At 38.7% G+C, this 22,537-nt stretch overlaps 1 protein-coding gene and 1 long non-coding RNA gene across 9 annotated transcripts in view; both read right to left on the bottom strand.

The window, feature by feature from the left end:
- The window catches only part of FOXJ3 (forkhead box J3), a 153,630-nt gene that overhangs the window by 11,351 nt on the left and 119,742 nt on the right, over positions 1-22,537 (bottom strand). For all 8 annotated transcript variants that reach the window (XM_040469838.1, XM_040469839.1, XM_040469840.1 and 5 more), the window contains 5 exons: positions 19,811-19,939; positions 16,455-16,629; positions 12,152-12,568; positions 8,066-8,167; positions 7,247-7,438 (listed from right to left, as the gene is read on the bottom strand). In XM_040469838.1, coding sequence (XP_040325772.1) covers positions 7,247-7,438; positions 8,066-8,167; positions 12,152-12,568; positions 16,455-16,629; positions 19,811-19,939 — 1,015 coding nt within the window. The remainder of the gene's footprint in view (positions 1-7,246; positions 7,439-8,065; positions 8,168-12,151; positions 12,569-16,454; positions 16,630-19,810; positions 19,940-22,537) is intronic.
- Positions 8,407-10,283, bottom strand: LOC121026951 (uncharacterized). Its single transcript, XR_005788512.1, has 2 exons — positions 9,558-10,283; positions 8,407-9,318 (listed from the first exon to the last, which is right to left on the bottom strand). It is a non-coding gene; the product is annotated as an uncharacterized LOC121026951 (long non-coding RNA).

Consider the following 22,537-nt stretch of genomic DNA (forward strand, 5'->3'; position numbering starts at 1 on the left):
ATTAGGCAAGAAAGAGAAATAAAAGGCATCAAAATCAGAAAGGAAAAAGTATATTTATCTCAGCTCACAGATACGATCTTATATGTAAAAACCTCCAAAGTTTCCACCCCCAAAGTAAGCAAACTGTCAGAATAAGTAAATCCAGCAAAGTAGAGGATACAAAGCCAATATGCAAAAATCAGTTCCATTTTTACACAATGAGCAATCTGAAAAAGGAAATTATAGAAATAAGTCAATTTACAATGGCATAAAAAATACTTAGGAATTAATTACAGAAGTTTAAGACTTGTACAATGAAAACTACAAAAACATTGCTGAAAGAAATTCAAGACAACATAAATTAAATGAAAACGTATCTCACGTTCACAGACTGGAAGACAATACTGTTAAGATGTCAATACTATCCAAAGTGATCTACAGAGTCAATGTAATCTGTATCAAAAATCCATTTTTTCTTTTTGGCAAAAACAGAAAATTCCATCCTAAAATGTATAGGGAATCTCAAGAGACCCTGAAGAGCCAAAACTATCTTGAACAACAAAGCTGGCAGACTCACACTTCCTGATTTCAAAACTTACTACAAAAACATAGTAGCTGAAATAATGTGGTGCTGGCATAAAGACAAATATAGTAAGAACACTGAAATAGAACACAGAACCCAGGAACGAACTCTTGTGTATATAGTCAAATGATTTTTTTTCAAGTTTGTGTATTTATTTTGAGAGGGGGTGGGGAAGGGGCAGAGGGAGAGGGAGAGAAAATCCTAAGCAGGCCCTGTGCTGTCAGTGTGGGGCCCAATGTGGGGCTTGAACCCATGAACCATGAGATCACGACCTGAGCTGAAACCAAGAGTCAGACGCCCAACTGACTGAGCCACCCAGGAGCCCCTGGTCAAATGATTTTTGACAAAGGTGTCAAACCTTTCTATGGGGAAAGGACCGTCTTTTCAGCTAGGAAAAGCCTGGATATACATACGCAAAAGCAGGAAACTGGACTCTTATCTGACAGCATATACAAAAATTAACTCAAAATGGGTCAAAGACTTAAATGCAAGACCTAAACCATAAAATTCTTAGATGAAAACATAGGGAAAGAGCTACATAACATTGGATTTGGCAATGATTTCTTGGATAGCATACCAAAGTCACAGGCAACAAAAAACAGATGAGCTGGACTCCATGAAAAATTTAAAAACTGTGCATCAAAAGATACTATCAACACAGTAAAAAAAGAAAACAAAATAATAAAGGAAAATATCTGCAAATCATGTACCTGACAAAGGGTTAATAACCAGAAATATCAAGAACTACTACTAACAAAAACTACTAAAAACTCAGCAACAAAACAAAAACACAACCCAATTAAAAAATGGACAAAGGACTTGAATAGACAGTTCTCCAAAGAAGATCCAAAAATGGCCAATAAGCAGATGAAAAGCTGCTCAGTATCACTAATTATCAAGGAATGCAAATCAAAACTACAATGAGATACCACCTCACACGCAATAACTATTTTTTTTTTAAAAGAAAGAGAAAAAAAAAAACCCAGAAAATAACAAATGTTGGCGACGCAGAAAAACTGGAACCCTTGTACACTGTTAGTGGGATTGTAAAATGGTATAGCCACTGTGAAAAACAGTATGGTGGTTCCTCAAAAAAATGAAACAGGGAAGCTTGCTAAGAGGGTTCTCGGTGAAAAGCCTGGCTCGGCTTTTGGCAGACCGACCGACTGGAAGAGAGCTATTCGCTGATAACCCTGCTGCTAACCACAGTCAAGCAGTAACTTGGATTACTTCCGCAACCCAGGGTGGAGCTCCCGCCAGTGCTAGACCCTGAGCTTGGCACAGTGGGGATCTCTGAAGACCTAAAGTAGGATAGATCTGCCTGTGAATGAGTGGAAATCATGTATTTCAGAAGTGGTTTTTGTTCCAGAAGTCCATTCAGGTCACAATCTCTACTGCAGAGACTTTGAGCGATTTCTTTCCTCACTCCTCTTTGCTTCTTCAACCTGAGGATGAGATGTTTTTGCAATCCAGGACTATCTCAAAACACAAGAAAAATCCCAAATACAAAATCTAACAGCACACCTAAAGGAAATAGAAGCAGAACAGCAAAGACACCCCAAGCCCAGCAGAAGAGAAATAATAAAGATCAGAGCAGAAATAAACAATATAGAATCTAAAAAAACTGTAGAGCAGATCAATGAAACCAAGAGTTGGTTTTGTGAAAAAATAAACAAAATTGATAAACCTCTAGCCAGACTTCTCAAAAAGAAAAGGGAGATGACCCAAATAGATAAAATCATGAATGAAAATGGAATTATTACAACCAACCCCTCAGAAATACAAGCAGTTATCAGAGAATACTATGAAAAATTATATGCCAACAAACTGGACAACCTGGAAGAAATGGACAAATTCCTAAACACCCACTCACTTCCAAAACTCAAACAGGAAGAAATAGAAAACTTGAACAGACCCATAACCAGCAAAGAAATTCAATCAGTTATCAAAAATCTCTCAACAAATAAGAGTCCAGGACCAGATGGCTTCCCTGGGGAATTCTACCAGACATTTAAAGCAGAGATAATACCTATCCTTCTCAAGCTGTTCCAAAAAATTGAAGGAAGGAAAACTTCCAGACTCATTCTATGAAGCCAGCACTACTTTGATTCCTAAACCAGACAGAGACCCAGCAAAAAAAAGAGAACTACAGGCCAATATCCCTGATGAATATGGATGCAAAAATTCTCAATAAGATACTAATGAATCTAATTCAACAGCATATAAAAAGAATTATTCACCATGATCAAATGGGATTCATTCCTGGGCTGCAGGGCTGGTTCAACATTCGCAAATCAATCAATGTGATACATCACATTAATAAAAGAAAAGAAAAGAACCATATGATTCTGTCAATCAATGCAGAAAAAGCATTTGACAAAATTCAGCATTCTTAATAAAAACCCTCGAGAAAGTTGGGATAGAAGGAACATACTTAAACATCATAAAAGCCATTTATCAAAAGCCCACAGCTAATATCATCCTCAATGGGGAAAAACTGAGAGCTTTCCCCCTGAGATCAGGAACACGACAGGGATGTCCACTCTCACCGCTGTTGTTTAACATAGTGTTGGAAGTTCTAGCATCAATGATCAGACAACAAAAGGAAATCAAAGGCATCAAAATTGGCAAAGATGAAGTCAAGCTCTCACTTTTTGCAGATGACATGTATACATGGAAAACCCGACAGACTCCACCAAAAGTCTGCCAGAACTGATACATGAATTCAGCAAAGTTGCAGGATACAAAGTTAATGTACAGAAATCAGTTGCATTCTTATACAGTAATAATGAAGCAACAGAAAGACAAATAAAGAAACTGATCCCATTCACAATTGCACCAAGAATCATAAAATACCTAGGAATAAATCTAACCAAGAAACTGTATGCTGAAAACTATAGAAAGCTTATGAAGGAAATTGAAGAAGATACAAAGAAATGGAAAAACATTCCATTCATGGATTGGAAGAATAGTTAAAATGTCAATACTACCCAAAGCTATCTACACATTCAATGCAATCCCCATCAAAATTTCACCAGCATTCTTCTCGAAGCTAGAACAAGCAATCCTAAAATTTGTATGGAACCACAAAAGACCCCGAATAGCCCAAGTGATACTGAAGAAGAAGACCAAAGCAGGAGGCATCACAATCCCAGACTTTAGCATCTACTACAAAGCTGTAATCATCAAGACAGCATGATATTGACACAAAAACAGACACATAGACCAATGGAATGGAATAGAGACTCCAGAATTGGACCCACAAAAGTATGGCCAACCAGTCTTTGACAAAACAGGAAAGAATATCCAATGTAAAAAAGACAGTCTCTTTAACAAATGGTGCTGGGAGAACTGGACAGCAACATGCAGAAGGTTGAAACTAGACCACTTTCTCACACCATTCACAAAAATAAACTCAAAATAGATAAAGGACCTGAATGTGAGAGAGGAAACCATCAAAACCCTAGAGGAGAAAGCAGAAAAAGACCTCTCTGACCTCAGCTGCAGCAATTTCTTACTTGACACATATCCAAAGGCAAGGGAATTAAAAGCAAAAATGAACTATTGGGACCTCATCAACATAAAAAGCTTCTGCACTGCAAAGGAAACAATCAACAAAACTAAAAGGCAACCAACGGAATGGGAGAAAATATTTGCAAATGACGTATCAGACAGAGGGCTAGTATCCAAAATCTGTAAAGAACTCACCAAACTCCACACCCGAAACACAAATAATCCAGTGAAGAAATGGGCAGAAAACATGAATAGACACTTCTCTAAAGAAGACATCCGGATGGCCAACAGGCACATGAAAAGATGCTCAACGTCACTCCTCATAAGGGAAATACAAATCAAAACCACACTGAGATACCACCTCACACTGGTCAGAGTAACTAAAATGAACAAATCAGGAGATTATAGATGCTGGTGAGGATGTGGAGAAACGGGAACCCTCTTGCATTGTTGGTGGGAATGCAAACTGTTGCAGCCACTCTGGAAAACAGTGTGGAGGTTCCTCAAAAAACTGAAAATAGATCTACCCTATGACCCAGCAAAAGCACTGCTAGGAATTACCCAAGGATACAGGAGTGCTGATGCATAGGGGCACTTGTACCCCAATGTTTATATCAGCACTTTCAACAATAGCCAAATGATGGCAAGAGCCTAAATGTCTATCACCTGATGAATGGATAAAGAAAAATTGTGGTTTACATACACAATGGAATACTACTTGGCAATGAGAAAGAATGAAATATGACCTTTTGTAGCAACACGGATGGAACCGGAGAGTGTTATGCTAAGTGAAATAAGTCATACATAGAAAGAACATATGTTTTCACTCTTACATGGATCCTGAGAAACTTAACAGAAGACCATGGCGGAGGGGAAGGGAAAAAAAAAGTTAGAGAGGGACAGAGCCAAACCATAAGAGACTCTTAAAAACTGAGAATAGGGGTGCCTGGGTGGCTCAGTCGGTTGGGCGTCCGACTTCAGCTCAGGTCACGATCTCGCGGTCCGTGAGTTCGAGCCCCGCGTCGGGCTCTGGGCTGATGGCTCAGAGCCTGGAGCCTGCTTCAGATTCCGTGTCTCCCTCTCTCTCTGCCCCTCCCCTGTTCATGCTCTGTCTCTCTCTGTCTCAAAAATAAACGTTAAAAAAAAAAAAATTTAAAAACTGAGAATAAACTGAGGGTTGATGGGGGGGGTGGGAGGGAGGGGAAGGTGGGTGATGGGCATTGAGGAGGGCACCTGTTGGAATGAGCACTGGGTGTTGTATGGAAACCAATTCGACAATAAATTTCATATTTAAAAAAAGAAAAGAAAAGAAACAGAATTACCACAAGATCGAGCAATTCCAGACATGGATATACACCCAAAAGAACTGAAAGCCAGGCCTTGAAAAAATATCAGTACACTCAGGTTCACAGCAACATTATTCACAACAGCTAAAACATGAAAGCATCCTAAGTGTTCATCAACAGATGAGTGGATAAGCAAATGTGGTATACACATACAGTGCAGTAGTACACAGCCATAAAAAGGAAGGAAATTCTAACGTGCCACAATATGGATGAAGAGATGCGAAGTGAAATAAGCCAGTCACAAAAAGACAAATACTGTTTCACTTACATGAAGTACTTAGTCAAAAATCAGAAACAGAAAGTAGAATAGTGGCTTCCAGGGCCTTGGCAGGGGGTTGAGGGATGGTTAGAATGTGGGGCGGGGGGGGGGGGAATTTGTTTAATAAGTACAGAATATCATCCACTTTACAAGATGAAAAGAGTTATGGAGATGGATGGTGGGGACAGTTGCATGTTATGAATATATTTTACGCCACTGAACTATAAATTTAAGGATGACTGGGATGGTGAATTTTTACAATAAAAAATGTTTTTCATAGAGTATATATCAGGAAGATACCAAAAAGGAAGTGACAGAGAAAGACATAGACAGGAAGGAGCTAAAGAGTTATCAAAAAATGAAGCTTAGTTGTCAGGCACATAGAGGGCACTCAACAAATTCAGGTATATGGCAAGCACTGAATGAGGTTCTTGGATATAATTTATGAAATGAGTAAGTCATCAAAATCAAATAGCCACTGAGCGTTTCACGTTAGGTAAGCTATTCAAGTGGAAGAAGCACAGATGATGGAAGATTTCTATCAAAAGACACATAAATAAAGATTTCAGGAAAAGAAAGATCTGGGAACCTTGAGAATATGTGAAGACCAAATATGTGAAATTTGCTAGGATAATGGTTGAAGAAAGCCACTCAGGATAGAAAAGAAAGGACTTTTGGCGACACCTGGATGCCTCAGTCAGTTAAGCATCCAACTCCTGGTTTCAGCTCAGGTCACAGTCTCACGGTTTGGTAAGTTCAAGTCCTGCACTGGGCTTTGTGCAGACAGCACAGAGTCTGCTTCGGATTCTCTCTCTCTCCCCCTCTCTCTGCCCCTCCCCCACTCATGCCGTCTCTGTCTCTCTCAAAATAAGTAAATAAAATAAAAAGAGAACTTTTTAAAAATGCATCAAATATAAAACCAAAATAACAAACAGAAAGTCAACTTAAGAGATAAAAGGTGGAAAGAAATTAAAATGAAGAAAGAACTTGGATATTAAACACCTACAGAACAGAAACTTGAGAAAAGAGAAGGCATTGTAATCAGAGATGGCTACAAAGGTAACGAGAAAAGTAAGAAAGCGAGATGAAAACTACAGAGCACAAATTTTGAGTCAAGAGTAAAATACTGAGACTATTTACCATTATGTGCTCTTCAAGTAAACTTTGAAATTTACATCTTAACATTCTTAGAAGATATATAAAATTAGACATGCTGATTTTCTTTGCAAGTCTATACACATTTAAACTGATATAACTTCATAACTATATTCTTATAAAAATGTATCTAAAACATTTAATTCTTGTTTGAGAACTTAAAAGATCACAAAGGAAAGTCAATTGTAAACAAAAGAATCATAGAAATCATGACAGAAAAATATAGTCTCTTTATCTCAATTTTTCTAAAATATACCTTAAATACTTTGAATTCATTTCATTTCTTAAAAATAAAAAGATGCAAACAGATCACTGTCACCATTAATATACCAAGTAACATACCAAGTTACCTCACTTACTGAATTTCACACAAATAAAGAGAGAAAATCGAGAAGCTAATTAAATCCATACCTGTTCCAATGTGTTGGGAAGGTTTTGCTGGATGCATGGCACCATGACAGACATTTTGCTGAACATTACTCTGTGAGTGGATAAGGCCAGTTTGTGTAAAGAATTGGTTAAGAGAAGAACAGAGATCAGCAAACTGAACCTGATCCAAAGACCAGTTCTTGAGATCTGCCTGTCTCATACTCTCCATCAAACCTATGAGAAAAGCATTAGAAATACAGTTAGCATAGTTTGTTCTACAAATATCCCAATGAAAATAACAAGACACAATTTTTTTTAGCCCTCAAGATTTCTACTGGTAGTGATTTTCCCATGCAATGCAAAATGACATTTAAAAATTATTCAAAGCCTAATTATTCTAAATGTGGCCAAACTTCTTTCAGAACTCTTGTCTGACCCTCTGCTATATCAACTGACTAAAGGACTTAATTATGAATTTTGCAGAATTTTTAAGCACACTCCAACTGCAAAAGAAACACTAGATAAGAAGATATCTGGGGCGCCTGGGTGGCTCAGTCGGTTAAGTGGCCGACTTCGGCTCAGGTCATGATCTCGCGGTCCATGAGTTCGAGCCCCGCGTCGGGCTCTGTACTGACAACTCAGAGCCTGGAGCCTGCTTCAGGTTCTGTGTCTCCCTCTCTCTCTCTGGCCCTCCCCCGTTCATGCTCTGTCTCTCTCTGTCTCAAAAATAAATAAACGTTAAAAAAACAGTTAAAAAAAAAAAAAAGAAGACATCTATTTCTACCACAACGAAACTTGTATCTATGAGAGAAAACAGGATCATGTGTATTTGGTTATATGTCAAAAAGACCCAATACTCACCTTGGAACTGTGAAAGGTCTACATCTGACCAATTAACACTGCTGGCAATTCGACAACTTTCTTTTAGCATATCAAGTGTTGCATACCAATCATTCGAAACACCTATAAAAATAATATTGACAACACTGTAAGTCTTGAATAGTGAGTGTGAAGTATAGGGTAGGGGAAGATAATGAGCTGGGCTTATTCCTGACACTGGCAGATTCCTATCCAGTTTTACAAATGGATTTGTACACATTAATATCATGTATTGCTGGGGGCAGTCATCTCTATGAAACAGGAAGAGGGGTCTTATTACTCTTCGTTCCATAAATAAAAAGAAAATGAACCCAGAGAGATGGCATAACTTAGCAACGTCACCATGATGAATCCAAAACTTGAACCTGGTGCTTCTAAGCTCTAGTCTGACAGCTCACAAATAGCCCTATCACCTTAAAATGTCAAACTTGGTTAGTGCTCTTTACATTTGTACAGTACAAATGAATGGCCAGGCACTACAAGTCATATAAATCAATAATACATCTGCCCTCGCCACTATATGAAGTTCATTTTCCTGTCTTGTTATGACATTAAGAGATATGTTCTTTGTAACTCAGAGGTAGGTTCCCATTTAGAAGCAACACAGTATAACTTAGAGCACTGACTTAAGTGACTTAAGGGAGGTAAATGAGATTGTATAGCAAGTAGACAAATTTCTTACAAGGCAACCTTAGGAGAGAGAAATGTCTTAATACAGTCCTCCTGGCAAAGTAGCAAAAGAAAGGGTGGAGACCTCTCTAAGAAATGCTGATGAATCCAAACCAGGGCATTTCTAGTCAGGAACAGTGCGCTCTGATGTGACATCATCAGGAGGGTTAAGACTCCACAGTCTGTATGTCAGCAAAGTGATCACTACTCAGGGGCATGGGGCAAGAACTACCCTCAATGAAGCAGTACTGAGTAGAGGAAGAAAATCCTCCCTTCAGTGACTGCTGCACGAATTATTCTGTTATCAGAATCATCCCTGGGTGGATAAAGGTAAGAACTAGTAAAAAGGAATTTTTTTGCCGTAACACGGATAACTCTCTATCAACTACTGGTTACTTGGTTTACAAAAATCTGCCAATTATGGACTTCTGTTTCAAATAAACAATGAACCAGAGACAATGTGACTCTGCCCTTAGGCAACTCTTAATTTAGCGAGAAATTTGTTGGGGAAAAATAATGCCCTGAGGCACAAACATTCAAGTCCATCAGACTTTCAAGTCCATAACCTATAGGGGCGCCTGGGTGGCGCAGTCGGTTAAGCGTCCGACTTCAGCCAGGTCACGATCTCGCGGTCCGTGAGTTCGAGCCCCGCATCAGGCTCTGGGCTGATGGCTCGGAGCCTGGAGCCTGTTTCCGATTCTGTGTCTCCCTCTCTCTCTGCCCCTCGCCCGTTCATGCTCTGTCTCTCTCTGTCCCAAAAATAAATAAACATTGAAAAAAAAAAATTTTTTTTCAAGTCCATAACCTATAATAAATGCTGACTTGGCAACACAAAGCAATCTCTGCAAGAGAGTGGCTAGGCAAACAAACTCTACAAATCAGTAAATGGTTACTGATTTTAGTCCTTTTGGAATTACTGGTGTTACAATCTTTGAAGTCCTGACAAGCCACAATATAAATTCCAATTCTACCACTTATTAGCTCTGATCTCAAGCAAACTACTTAATTTTTTTGAGTTACACTTTCCTATCTACTAAATGTGGTAATTCATACTTGAATTGGGAAGATAATATGAGATGATGTATCTAAATTGCCTACCACATAGTGGGAACTCAAACAACTATTAGTTTCTTCCATTCCTTCCCTATTTAAGACAACCTGCTTAGCATCTTATGAATCTTATGAATGACAAATTTTTAATTCAAAGAGATTATTATCACAGCCAAAATGATTATTCCTAACAGCTCCAGGTGAACAGCTACTTTCCTTCTCCTGCAAGCAACTGCTGATATAATAACAGGCGACTAAGACCACATGATGGAGTGTTTTCAGCTGTAATAGTACTTTTTTCTGCCCTAGCAATCATTAGATTTAATAGAAAGAAAGACCAGAGCATCAGACTTCTACTGATATCAAATCTCTACAATCATTAGTCAATCCTTAAAATCATATTAAAAACGAGGTGCCTGGGTGGCTCAGTTGAACATTTGACTCTTGATTTCACCTCAGGGTATGATCCCAGGGTCATGGAATCAAGCCCCCCATCAGGCTCCATGCTGGGTGTAGAGCCTGGTTAAGATTTTCATTCTCTTCCCATCCCTCACTCTCTGCCCTTTTCCCCCACTAGCGCTCTCTAAAATAAAATACAATAATTTTTTTAAAGTGTCTTTAAAAAAATCATTAAGAACAAGCTTAACTTTCTGAAGAGTGCACTGACATTAAAAGGTAGGCAAGTGTAAGTGAAGAAAGTCAGAGAAGTCAAATATCATTAAGATCTCACTTATATGTGGAATCTGAAGACACAGAACAAACAGGTTGGGGGTGCCAAATGGGTGAAGAGGAGTAGGAGGTACAGGCTTCTAATTTTATGACACAAGTCACAGGTATGAAAGGTACAGTGTAAGAAATACAGTCAGTGGTAGGTATTTTAACAGCATTGTATAGTGACAGATGGTAGCTATACTTGTGGACAGAGCATAACATGTAGAGTTGTTGAATCACTGTGTTGTACATCTAAAACTAATGTAACATGGCGCATGAATTACAAGTTCAATAAAAAAAATTTTTTTAAAGGTGGGCAATAGTGACTAACACTAACAGTTACAAAAGAGGCCTATATTTATACTTTTTTTTCTAGGCATAAACTTAAAAATAATTTTAAGGTGTTTTAGGAGATCTTCCATCAAGGAAAGAACTATACCCAATTTTCAACTTTATTCTAGAACCTACTTAGTTATTAACTGGGAAAACAAAATAAATTATGAAAAGAAACTAAGTTTCAAGTACTCTGATATGCATTTCTGTACCTTAATTCTCCCCCCCCAAAATTATATTTTTTCTACTTTGTAAAAAAGGAAACCATTTCAGAAAAACTTAAGCTTTATAGCAAAGTCAGAATATAAGAGACAGTATACACTATCTAAAGGTTACTTCCCCCTCAACAGATTTTTAATTGCCTGAAATAATGATCAATTTCTAATTGGTAAGAACTAGCACTGGCCAGCACTTAGAAATTGTCCCTCCAGGATAAAAATCTCATCAGTGATTTAGATGTTAAGTGGGCAGCCAGGCAAGCTGAGGGAAGGATCTGTACTCTGGCACAGCTCCAAAGGGCCCCAATCACCTTGTAGTCTATGTCTGTGGCACCCCTTGGGAGTGCTGCAGTACAGAGAGATGCCTGGTCTATAAGCAATGTCAATTAAGCATGTCACCAGAAACTATCAAGACCTATCTTAAGAGCAATAGATTTTTTAAAAATGAGAACGTGAAGAATGTCTTCTTCCTTTGCAATCTATCGTTCTAAAATGAGATACTTGGCAGGAATAAGCGAAGAAAGGAAGAGTGGGAACATTCTCTGAATACTTAAAGGCTAGGTACCTGACGAGGCATTTCCTATTTGTATTCTCAATGCAACCCTCATAACAACACCGTATATCAGGGTACTTTAGTTCCATATTTATAGATGAGAAAATAATAAGACTAAGAGAAACACACGAAAGATCATAAGAGCCATAGTGAGGACTCAAATACACGTTTTTCTGACACAAATCTATACTCTTTCTTCTATACCACACTGAATCACAATAGATTGTAGACAGACTATGCATCCCATTCTTCTTTCAAATGATCACAAAAACACTTATTTTCCAGAAGAACAAACAAGAGTTAAAACCAAAACCTACAAGGTTACTGAGTCTGCCTACGATGTGATGATAAATTTTAATCACAAAAATCTGATACAATGTATGGATTCAGTGAGTTACAACTACAGGATTACAGCAAGGAAACACAAAAGGAGAAGAGAGAAGTTTTGGTAGTAAATATATATAAGCCCCAGATAACAAAGAACATATCCTAATTCACAGTTAGCCAAACACAAGTCAGGAGACACCAACTTACCAGAATTACAGGATACCTGTTGTGGGGGTGGCGGCGCCTGATGTGTTAACGGCTGATGTTGATGGTTCGGATGGTGCTGTACGTGTTGATGTGGAGAGGGGTGCTGGGGGTGAGGGGGCTGGAGCTGGCTATGTTGCTGCGGGTGCGATGCCGGGTGCTGGGGACGCTGTGGATGCTGTGGTAAACCATGTGGTCGATGGGATGGGTGTGGAGACGGCTGTGTATGCATCTGGGAGTGAGGCAGTGAGACCTGTGCGACTGAATTACTGCCCGTGGTGCTGAGGCCACTGCCATGATTGTTGGACAGGTTGCTCTGGTTGCTGTGGGGATGAGAGCTCACTGTGTTGCTAGGAGAGTGCTGATATGGACACGAGGTGTGGGACTGCTGGGAAGATTCAGAAGGGATGGTCATCAAACCTAGACACAGTCAGAGAAGCAAGAGCATTCAGGGTCAGATTTCAGTTGTTATTTTGTGGCAGACGTTTACAAAATAAACAGACGTTTACAGAGCAGAGGTACACATCCTCAGGAAATAATGCCAGTTCGGTTTAAAAAGTGTTGATGGAACATCCACTGAACACCAGACTCTGGAATCACTGAGAAGAGTTAAGAAACACCAGGCTCTGCCCTCAAGTAGCCCATGGCCTAGAAGAAGGACAGACACTCAAGGAGGTTATGTCCAATAACGTAGGTACTAAGGCAGAAGTATACAGAAGGCACACAGGAATTCTGCCTCTTGCCTATTCAGTTAGGAAAGGGCTGGGATATGGAAAAGCTGTCCTTAAAAAGGCAGTATCTGAGAGGCGCCTGGTTGGCTCCACTGGTTAAGCATCCGACTTCAGCTTAGGTCATGATCCCACGGTTCATGGGTTCAAGCCCCACATCGGGCTCTGTGCTGACAGGTCTGAGCCTGGAGCCTGCTTTGGATTCTGTGTCTCCTTCTCTCTCTGCCCCTCCCCCATGTGTGCTCTGTCTCTGTCTCTCAAAACTAAATAAATGCAAAAAAATTTTTTTTTCCCTTAAAAAGGCAGTATCTGAGACAAAGTCTGGAAAGACTGAGTAAATGTTAGGGGAAAAGTGGGAAAGGTGTTGGGTTACATCCAGGATGGTTCTCTACAGGCCTGAAGACCAAAGGCTTTGACAGAGGTGGAGAGGAAAATAAGGCCCTGTTATTTCTGAACTCTTTGACTACTCCAAAAACTCTTAAGTCAAAGGCAGCCAGAATTCTTAAAACTAAGAGAAACAAAACAGCCACCTCCACTGCTTCTTCATTTGGCTTATGGAGTATTCTTGAGACATGTACACTTTAGGGACTAAGACTGCATAATTTACAGCACCGGAAAGTAAGGATTCAAGTCTCTGTACTGCCATCTGCACGCTTGGTAACTTTGAAAAGTTATTAACCTCTGCAAGCCACCATTACCTCACTTATAGATGGGTATGATGTATCTATTTCACAGAATCGTGAGGATTAAATGCCATGGTGCAAGTGCAGGGTGCGGATAAGCTCAGTAAATGTTAGCTGCTATGATGATAATGATGATTAGACCAGAAGCACCTAATGTTAAAAATAATGTACTTTTGGTTTGCAGGTAGACATTCATTTTAAGAAATCTTACTCCAATATTTTGTTCTACATGACTACGCTACTTTCAGATCCCAAAGGATGGCACATAACACATTTTACTGAACCAAACACAAAAAAAATTTTATTAAGTGAAAAATAAAATCTTGAAGCGTAGTGCCAGTCAGTAAAAGAATCAAACCTTTTAAACAAAAGTGATATTATTCTCATACTCCCCATTAATAGTAAAATTACATTAGAGGCACCTGGGTGGCTCAGTCGGTTAAGCATCCGACTCTCAATTCAGCTCAGGTCATGACCTCACGGTTCATGGGTTCGAGCCCTGCAGTGTGTTCTGTGCTGACAGTGGGGAGCCTGCTTGGGATTCTCTCTCTCTCCTTCTCTCTCTGCCCCTCCCCTGCTCTTTCTCTCTCTCAAAAAATAAACTAAATTTTTTTTTAATAGCAAAATTGCATCAGAGTACATTGTAAGATAACCTCAAAACCTAATAAATTAAGATTTTATACACGGAAGAGTTAAGTTCTTGCCTTGGCCCTGGAAAGAACTGTTATTTACAGGGAATCTACAAGGTTATTACAGTCACATAAAAGAAAGCAGTTACTTCATTATCTATTTCCAATAACATCTTACCATTTTAAAAGGGAACCCAGATATGATCTATTCCATTTTCAATCCCAAATTGTTTTAAAAAAAAAAATTTAGTGTGATGAAATATCATTAGGGGTTTCAGAAATTCTTGCCATTGCTATTTCAAAGCCAGTATTTCTCTTTTTTTAATGTTTATGTATTTTTGAGAGAGACAGATAGAGTGTGAGCAGGGGAGGAAAAGAGAGAGAGACACATCATCTGAAGCAGGCTCCAGGCTCCGAGCTGTCTGCACAGAGCCCGACGCAGGGCAAAACCAGTATTTTTCTAATATGATCACCACAGCTGATCTGCTAGCAAAATTTTGTATTAGTCCCTTTTGCACTTTTCTGGAAAGAAAATTTAAAAGAAAACTTGAGAAAAATACATGAATCTTACCTTAACCAGAAAAACCAACTTCCTGTACAAGTTACTGATATTCATTGATGCATATAACTAACTTTCATAGTATCTGACAATGATAATCATTAAAATGTAAACTATAAACACAGGGATTTTTGTCTATTTTATTCACTGCTGTGAACAGGTACACTCTCTGAGTTGGGGCAGAAATAATTTGTCAAACGAAGCAATTAGGAAGTACTTTAATAGCAGAGTTCCCAACAATTTCTAGTATTTTATGGAGGAAGGACAATGCAACATCTTGATCCTATCACATGACTCTGACTAAAATTAAACCAGCAGCTAAAGGATAGTAACACATAACAGAACAATCTAGCATTTGACTGAGATGCCAACAGAGCATCTCAACCAAAATCACTTTTATTGCTAAAATATGATTTAAGTGTGTTGTATAAAATGGTGATCCTATAGTGTTCACTTATAAGTGCCACACATTAAATTACAGACTTGGTGCTACCATATTCCAACAGCTATCTCTTTGCTAATAACGGTACAGAAAGGCAAGGCACATCTATTCCTGTAGTGCAACATTTACCACTCAAACACTTCACATGCCAGATGCTAATTAACCATGGCAGCCTCCCCCACAGGGCACAGATGCAGTGTCAGAACTCTTCACACAGCACTCCTCCAGGACACCACTAGGAAGTGAAGTAAGTATGCAAGATGAAATTGATCTGCATTCTTGTGCTATTATATAAATACACACCGGGCACAGTAAAGGCACAAAGAATATTCAGTTTGATCATGATGATACTGTTCAACCATTAAAGAAATGTAACAGCTGCTATGTGAAAATAAGCCTTAAAAAGATTTTTCAATAAAAATTTCCTTTACAACAATATCATATGACTTCACTCATATGAGGACTTTAAGATACAAAACAGATGAACAGGGGCACCTGGGTGGCTCAGTCGGTTAAGCGGCCAATTTTGGCTCAGGTCATGATCTCGTAGTCCGTGAGTTTGAGCCCCGTGTCGGGCTCTGTGCTGACAGCTCAGAGCCTGGAGCCTGTTTCAGATTCTGTGTCTCCCTCTCTCTGCCCTCCCCCATTCATGCTCTGTCTCTCTCGGTCTCAAAAATAAATAAACGTTAAAAAAAAAATTTTTTTTTTTTGAAAACAGATGAACATAAAGGAAGGGAAGCAAAAATAATTAAAAAAACAGGGAGGGGGACAAAACATAAGAGACTCTTAAATATGGAGAACAAACAGAGGGGTTGTGTGGGGGGGATGGACTAAATGGGTAGGGGCATTAAGGAATCTACTCCTGGGGGCGCCTGTGTGGCTCAGTCGGTTAATCGTCCGACTTCAGCTCAGGTCATGATCTCACGGTTTGTGAGTTTGAGCCCCACACTGAGCTCTGTGCTGACAGATCGGAGCCTGGAGCCTGCTTCGGATTCTGTGTCTCCCTCTCTCTCTGCCCCTCCCCCACTCATGCTCTGTCTCTCTCTCAAAAATAAATAAACATTAGAAAAAAAAAAAAAGGAATCTACTCCTGAAATCACTGTTGCACTATATGCTAACTTGGATGTAAATTTAAAAAATAAATTAAATTTTTAAAAAACTTTACTTTACAAAAAAGGTATTTAAAAAAGTCCACCTGAAACTAATAGGATAAGTATGTCAATTACACTTCAATAAAACCCCCATCCCCAAGAAAACAAACTCACCTTGTTGACTAAGTGACTGCTCAAAAACTGACTTATAAAGGCTCCGAAATGAGGCACTGAGATCTTCAAAATTATACTCTGAGAAAAGTAGTTGTTTGTCTCGTTCGGGAAGGTTGTACTGTGGCTGCTGTTGAGGAGTTAATGACTGAGAGACCGGTTCTGGATGGTTTGTCACCTAACATTAAAAGAAAATACCACTAATTTAGTAGCTCTATACATCAGAATTGGTTTGTTACATACAATACAGGAATGAAACTATTTGAATATTGTCCCTGTCTTTGGCTTTCCCATTCTCTGTTAAGTTGGGTACACATAAAGGACAAGACCACAAAATTGTTAACTTGGATTTTAAAGAACCACAGAAATCTAACCCAACCACCACATCTCATAAAAGAGGGGAAAGAGTTGAAAGAAGTTCAATGACCTTCCCAAGATCACACTAATAAATGATGAGCCAGGCCTGGAACCCTTCCAGTTTCTGTAAAATCTTCATCTTGATTCTTTTGAAGCAATTTCGTCTCCAACTCCACTCTATTAGGGTATTACTAGCATTTCTCATTCATTTATTCAATTAATCTTTAAGTATTTAAACTCAAATACTGTGAGTCAGGTTGTATGGCACTGCCCAAAGCAGCAAGGAGCTTCAATACACCTAACTCTCCATTTCTAGAGAAAATTGTTTCAAATGAAACCAAGGGGAAATAAGAAACGAAAGGTAACAGGTAAAGAAGATTCTGAGAAAAACAAATACAGCCTGGCTTTGAGCTACGCAAAGAAAAAAAAAAAAAAGGCATAACTACCTAAAAAATAAGAGTTATCGTTGAAGGCAGCACAACTAGAAATAAAATAAAAAATGATCATCTGTATCTCTTAAAGATTTTATCAAGGGGTGGTACTGGCACTGACACATTGGCAACATTACACATCTCTACACAGGCCATGGAGGCAAGGCTCAATGGCAGGATGACCTAAGCTGTGGCGATTATCCTGGAACACGGAATGTGAGTGGTCTTATGAGGAGCAAGTTCTCATCCATTTCTCATCTGCCTTCCTATTTTGTGGGAGGCAGCCATGGGGCAGTTTCTCATCCCCCTCTCTACCTTGCAGGAAGTTGCCACGAGACAGTTTCTCATCTGCCTCCCTATTTCCAGCGAGGCAGGGGACTTTCTACTTTACCCTCTTAGGGTACAGCTGCAAGTTATACAACTGCTTAGTTGCAGTATGGAATGTGTTCCTGCACTACAGTGACCCACCACTTGTGAAGTCTGTCACACCTGGCTCCCCTAGTTTGGAATCATCCTGTGGGATGTGGAGAGCTGACACCATACTGATCTGGCTTATACATAAGTAGTAACACTGTCCCAGTGCATCTGGGCTCACTGTGTCATTACAGGCTCAATCTATACACCTGTGACAAGCCCAACCAGCAGCTGGTGCTATACTATTGCTTAAGAAGTGTTTGATGACCACTTGGTGTCTTGTTAAGTGAAAAAGAGCAGTCTAGGGGCACCCAGGTGGCCCAGTGAGTTAAGCATCCGACTCCTAATTTCACCTTAGGTCATGATCTCATTGGTCGTGAGTTGGAGCTCTGCATCCGGCTCTGCAAGGGCACTATGGAGCCTGCTTAGGTTTCTCTGTCTCCCTCCCTCTCTGTCCCTCCCCTGATTGCTCTCTATTTCTCTCTCTCAAAATAAATAAACATTAAAAAAATAAATAAATAAGAGTGGTCTACAATGTCTGGCTTTTCACAGCGAAGTTTAACCCTCCTACGTGTACACAGATAGGTTTGTTCTTTCTTCTGTCACCTAGTTCTACAAATTTAATTTTTTCCTTTCCTTTTATTTTCTGATACCATACTCTGTGTTCTTTGATTCTGTTTGCTGTCAAGATTTCCTACATTCACATTATTTTAAAAGTAACTTAAAATCATCAAATCTTTGCTTAGTTTGCTTCAATGCGCCAACCAATCCTTTTATATCGTGATTTCATCATTACTGAATGCTTTAATTTAGTTCATCTCTTGATCAGCAAAGTAATGTTTTTTAGGAAGGGTACATGAAAACAAAGGTAGGATGCTTTTTAAGCTCCATATATCAAAGAAGGTCTCTCTCTCGAGTTCACACATGAATGCAAATTTAGCTGGACATAATCCAAACCTATTCCCTCAAAACTCTACATGAAGTATTCCATTATCCTCTGATACTTAGCATTCCAGAAGTATGATTTGTGTTTCTTTGAATATCTTATTTCTTCTACCAGAGTATTTATATGATTACTTTTGAAATTTTAAAATGTGTCATGATGTGTCTAGGTATAGGTTTTTCCCCATTAACTTTTCCTACAGCTCAGTAACCCTTTTATAATCTCTATTTCTTCTGAAAACTGCTTCTATACTAACTATTCTAGCTGCTTCTTCGGGGACACCTATAATTCTCAATTCTCCAGATCTAGTACCTTCTTTTACATAACTGTTATTCCATTATGTTACTTCTGCATTCTGAAAGAATATTTTTTTCCCCAGAGCACTGAAAACAGTTTTGCAGAGCCACCTTTTGTTTTTTTACATTCAATGTGAATTTTAATTCTGCCCTTTCAGTTTGGTTTCCCTGGAGTTATTTTCTTATTTAAGGTTCCACCCACCCCTGTGTATCTTTATCCTGTATAAGGTTTTGCCTATTTACTCAGTCTGGGATAGGGACTGAACTAGTGAGACCAAATTTAAACCAAAGAACAGCGTAGTATATGGCTCTTGGGCTCTGTTCTATCTTCTAGGGAGGACAGTTGCCAGACGATTTGAAAAGAGGTATCAAATAACACAAGGGTCATGTTCTTATTATAGGTAACAAAATCAGCACACACAGGTCCCTTAATAGCATAGCTTTGTTTTCCAGACTAAAATTAAAAATATAAGGCTGCTTAACAACTGGGTACCAAGTCATCCTAACCTTTGTGGTTTGTAGAATCCCCCTCTCAGACCTACAGCTGGAAAACAAGGTGATATGTACATCTTCTAAACTCTTTTACCAAGGACTGTAAAGTATCATCAAGTATAGCTTTGCTAGACTGAAGTACAATTTTGTTTTCCTATTTCAATTACTTTTCATTTGGACACAGAACAGATAAAGTAGACCAAAATAATAAAACATCGTACAACCATATATTTGTATCTAACCTGGTAAAATATAAGTACCAATTAATACACTGTCAAGGTAGGAATCTGCTCTACTTATCTAAGCTAATGAATTGATTGTGAAAAATACACATTTTCACTTTTTATTTGCACTTCAATGATATCTGGTTTAGTTTTAAGCACTAAAGGAGTACTTAACAAAGATGTTAACTTCATCAAGACTTACCGGTGTATAATTATGCACACTTCCAACACTGTTCAAATTAACAGATGCCAAACTCTGATCTGAGAGACTGTTGTTAAGGCTACTGCGTGGGCTATCACTACCATCCTGATCAGTGTTGTACAATGTTACCTAGAAAAGAAAAAAACATTTGCGTAAGTAGTTCCCACTGAAAAGAGTACTTTTTAAGCAACTCTACAAAAATACAATTAGGCTGGTATATGGCAGGAGGATAAAATGTTAGCAGTCTTTCCTTTGCTGCTTACCTACCCCACTCCATGCTCTTCATTGCTAACTCCATGTTCACCATTAAATATAAATAATTTACTCTCAAACTGAAAAGCATATCCTATCTAGAAGTACATAAATTTGATATATTTTCAGGTATAGTTCATCAACATTCAATAAGGGGATTGTCGATTTTTACTGTTAAATATTTCTACAATGCATACATTTATTTTTACTCAAGCCTTAAACAAAACTGTTATTCTCTTCTGTCAAAATCTTAGGCATCAGGGTGCCTGGGTGGCTCAGTCATTTAAGCGTCCGACTCCTGATCTCAGCTCAGGTCATGATGCCACATTTTGTGTGACTGAGCCCCATGTTGGGGCTGTTAGCACAGAGCCTGCTTGGAATTCTCTCTCTTCCCCTCTCTCTGACCCTTTTCCACTCATGTGCGTGCATGGGCACATGCTCTCTAAAAAAAAAAAAAAAAAAATCTTAGGCATCAAAAAAACACAAAAAAGGAATTCTTAAAAATCACAGGCATCATGGTGGTTGTATTATTGAAAAGTGGAAACTCAACAGTCTAATACATTTGCAAACTCATAGGTATGTGATCTAATTTTTAAAAATAACAAGATGAAGGGGTGCCTGGGTGGCTCAGTCGGTTAAGCTTCCGACTTTGGCTCAGGTCATGATCTCATGGTACGGGAGTTCAAGCCCCATGTCAGGCTCTGTGCTGACAGCTCAGAGCCCAGGGCCTGCTTCGGATTCTGTGTCTCCCTCTCTCTCTGCCCCTCCCTCACTCATGCTCTGTCTCTCTCTGTCTCAAAAATAAACACTAAAACAAACAAACAAACAAAAAAAACCCCCTAATTAAAAATAACAAGATGCTGGGGCGCCTGGGTGGCGCAGTCGGTTAAGCGTCCGACTTCAGCCAGGTCACGATCTCACGGTCAGTGAGTTCGAGCCCCGCGTCAGGCTCTGGGCTGATGGCTCGGAGCCTGGAGCCTGTTTCCGATTCTGTGTCTCCCTCTCTCTCTGCCCCTCCCCCGTTCATGCTCTGTCTCTCTCTGTCCCAAAAATAAATAAATGTTGAAAAAAAAAATTAAAAAAAAAAATAACAAGATGCTAATATAAACATTAGATGTTAAGGTCTATAAATCAAGCTGTTAACAATGGTTAATTGGCAGGTGGCTGGGTATTCCTGAAGACTTATCACTGATATTTTTACAATGCTCAAGTTTGTTTAAAATAAGTAATATAATTTTTAATTAGAAACCAATAAAAATGAGATTTTTTAAAAGTTAACTAGCCTAAGTATAATTCAAGGTTCTCTTCAGATGCTACTACCAACTTTCCTTTCTATGCTATTTCCATGGGCACAATACATTTAGCTGTATGGTATAACTAATTTTTATCAAATTTTTATCCACTATTAGACTGTTAGCTCCTTAAGTCCCCAATAAGTAATCATAACCAACATAGTGCTTTCTACCAGTATACAGTTAATAAATATTTGCTAACTTAATAACCAATTGACCTATCACCATCCTTCTGTTTGTGCTAAAAATGGAGTCATGCTAAATGCTACAAATATTTGCCAAGAGGCCAAATATATAAAAAACTGGGCATGTATGCCTCTATACTTAAGGCAAAACCAAACTGTTCCTCATTCAACATCAGCTAGGAACAATACATGCCTAGGAACTAAATAGGGAAAAGAATATAAGAAAAACTAAGAGGGAATAAAGGAAACTCTGGCAAAGATTTTTCTGGTAAATACTTCCAATATAAATTTCATTAAAAAAAAAAAAATCAACCTTATAGGCTCCTAGCCCAACAAATTACAAGCATCCTATGGTAATTTTCTTAGCCAATCACTCTGTCCTGTCCATGCTCAGTTACCTATCACTCAAGTCAGAAATCTTGGACAAAATCTTATCTGGAAGAAGGATAAACATTTTTTATTAAAATGTAACACATACATAGAGTAAAGTGCACAAATTACTAATTTATTACAAAGTGAGCTACTTATGTAATCACCAGCCAGAACAAAGTATAGAACAGTTCTCAAACTGATCTTAGAACACTTTTGCAGTCTTAAAAATTGGAGAGTCAAGGAACTGTTTGTGCTGATGTATCTACTAATAATTAGCATGTTGTATATTAAAACACATTTTTCATTAACTTAAAGAAAACAATTATAAACCCAACTAAATGTTAACATAAGAAATATTTTCTCTCAATAAACAAATAAAATTAGATGAGTTCCTTTAGTTTTACATTATTGTAAATCTCGATGCCTGGCTTAACAGAAAACCACTAGATTCTCTTTCCTGCTGCAGTAAGTTGTTTAGGTGCAACTATAGAAAGCAAGCCCAGTATCTATCTCTCTCTCTCTCTCTCTCAATCTCTCTCTCTCTCTCTCTCTCTCTCTCTCTCTCACACACACACACAGACACACACACACACACACACACACACACACACACACACACACACACA

Source organism: Herpailurus yagouaroundi, unplaced genomic scaffold (genome assembly GCF_014898765.1).
Source record: "Herpailurus yagouaroundi ecotype Mexico unplaced genomic scaffold, PumYag 77, whole genome shotgun sequence".
In the NCBI taxonomy this organism is placed as follows: Eukaryota; Metazoa; Chordata; class Mammalia; order Carnivora; family Felidae; genus Herpailurus; species Herpailurus yagouaroundi.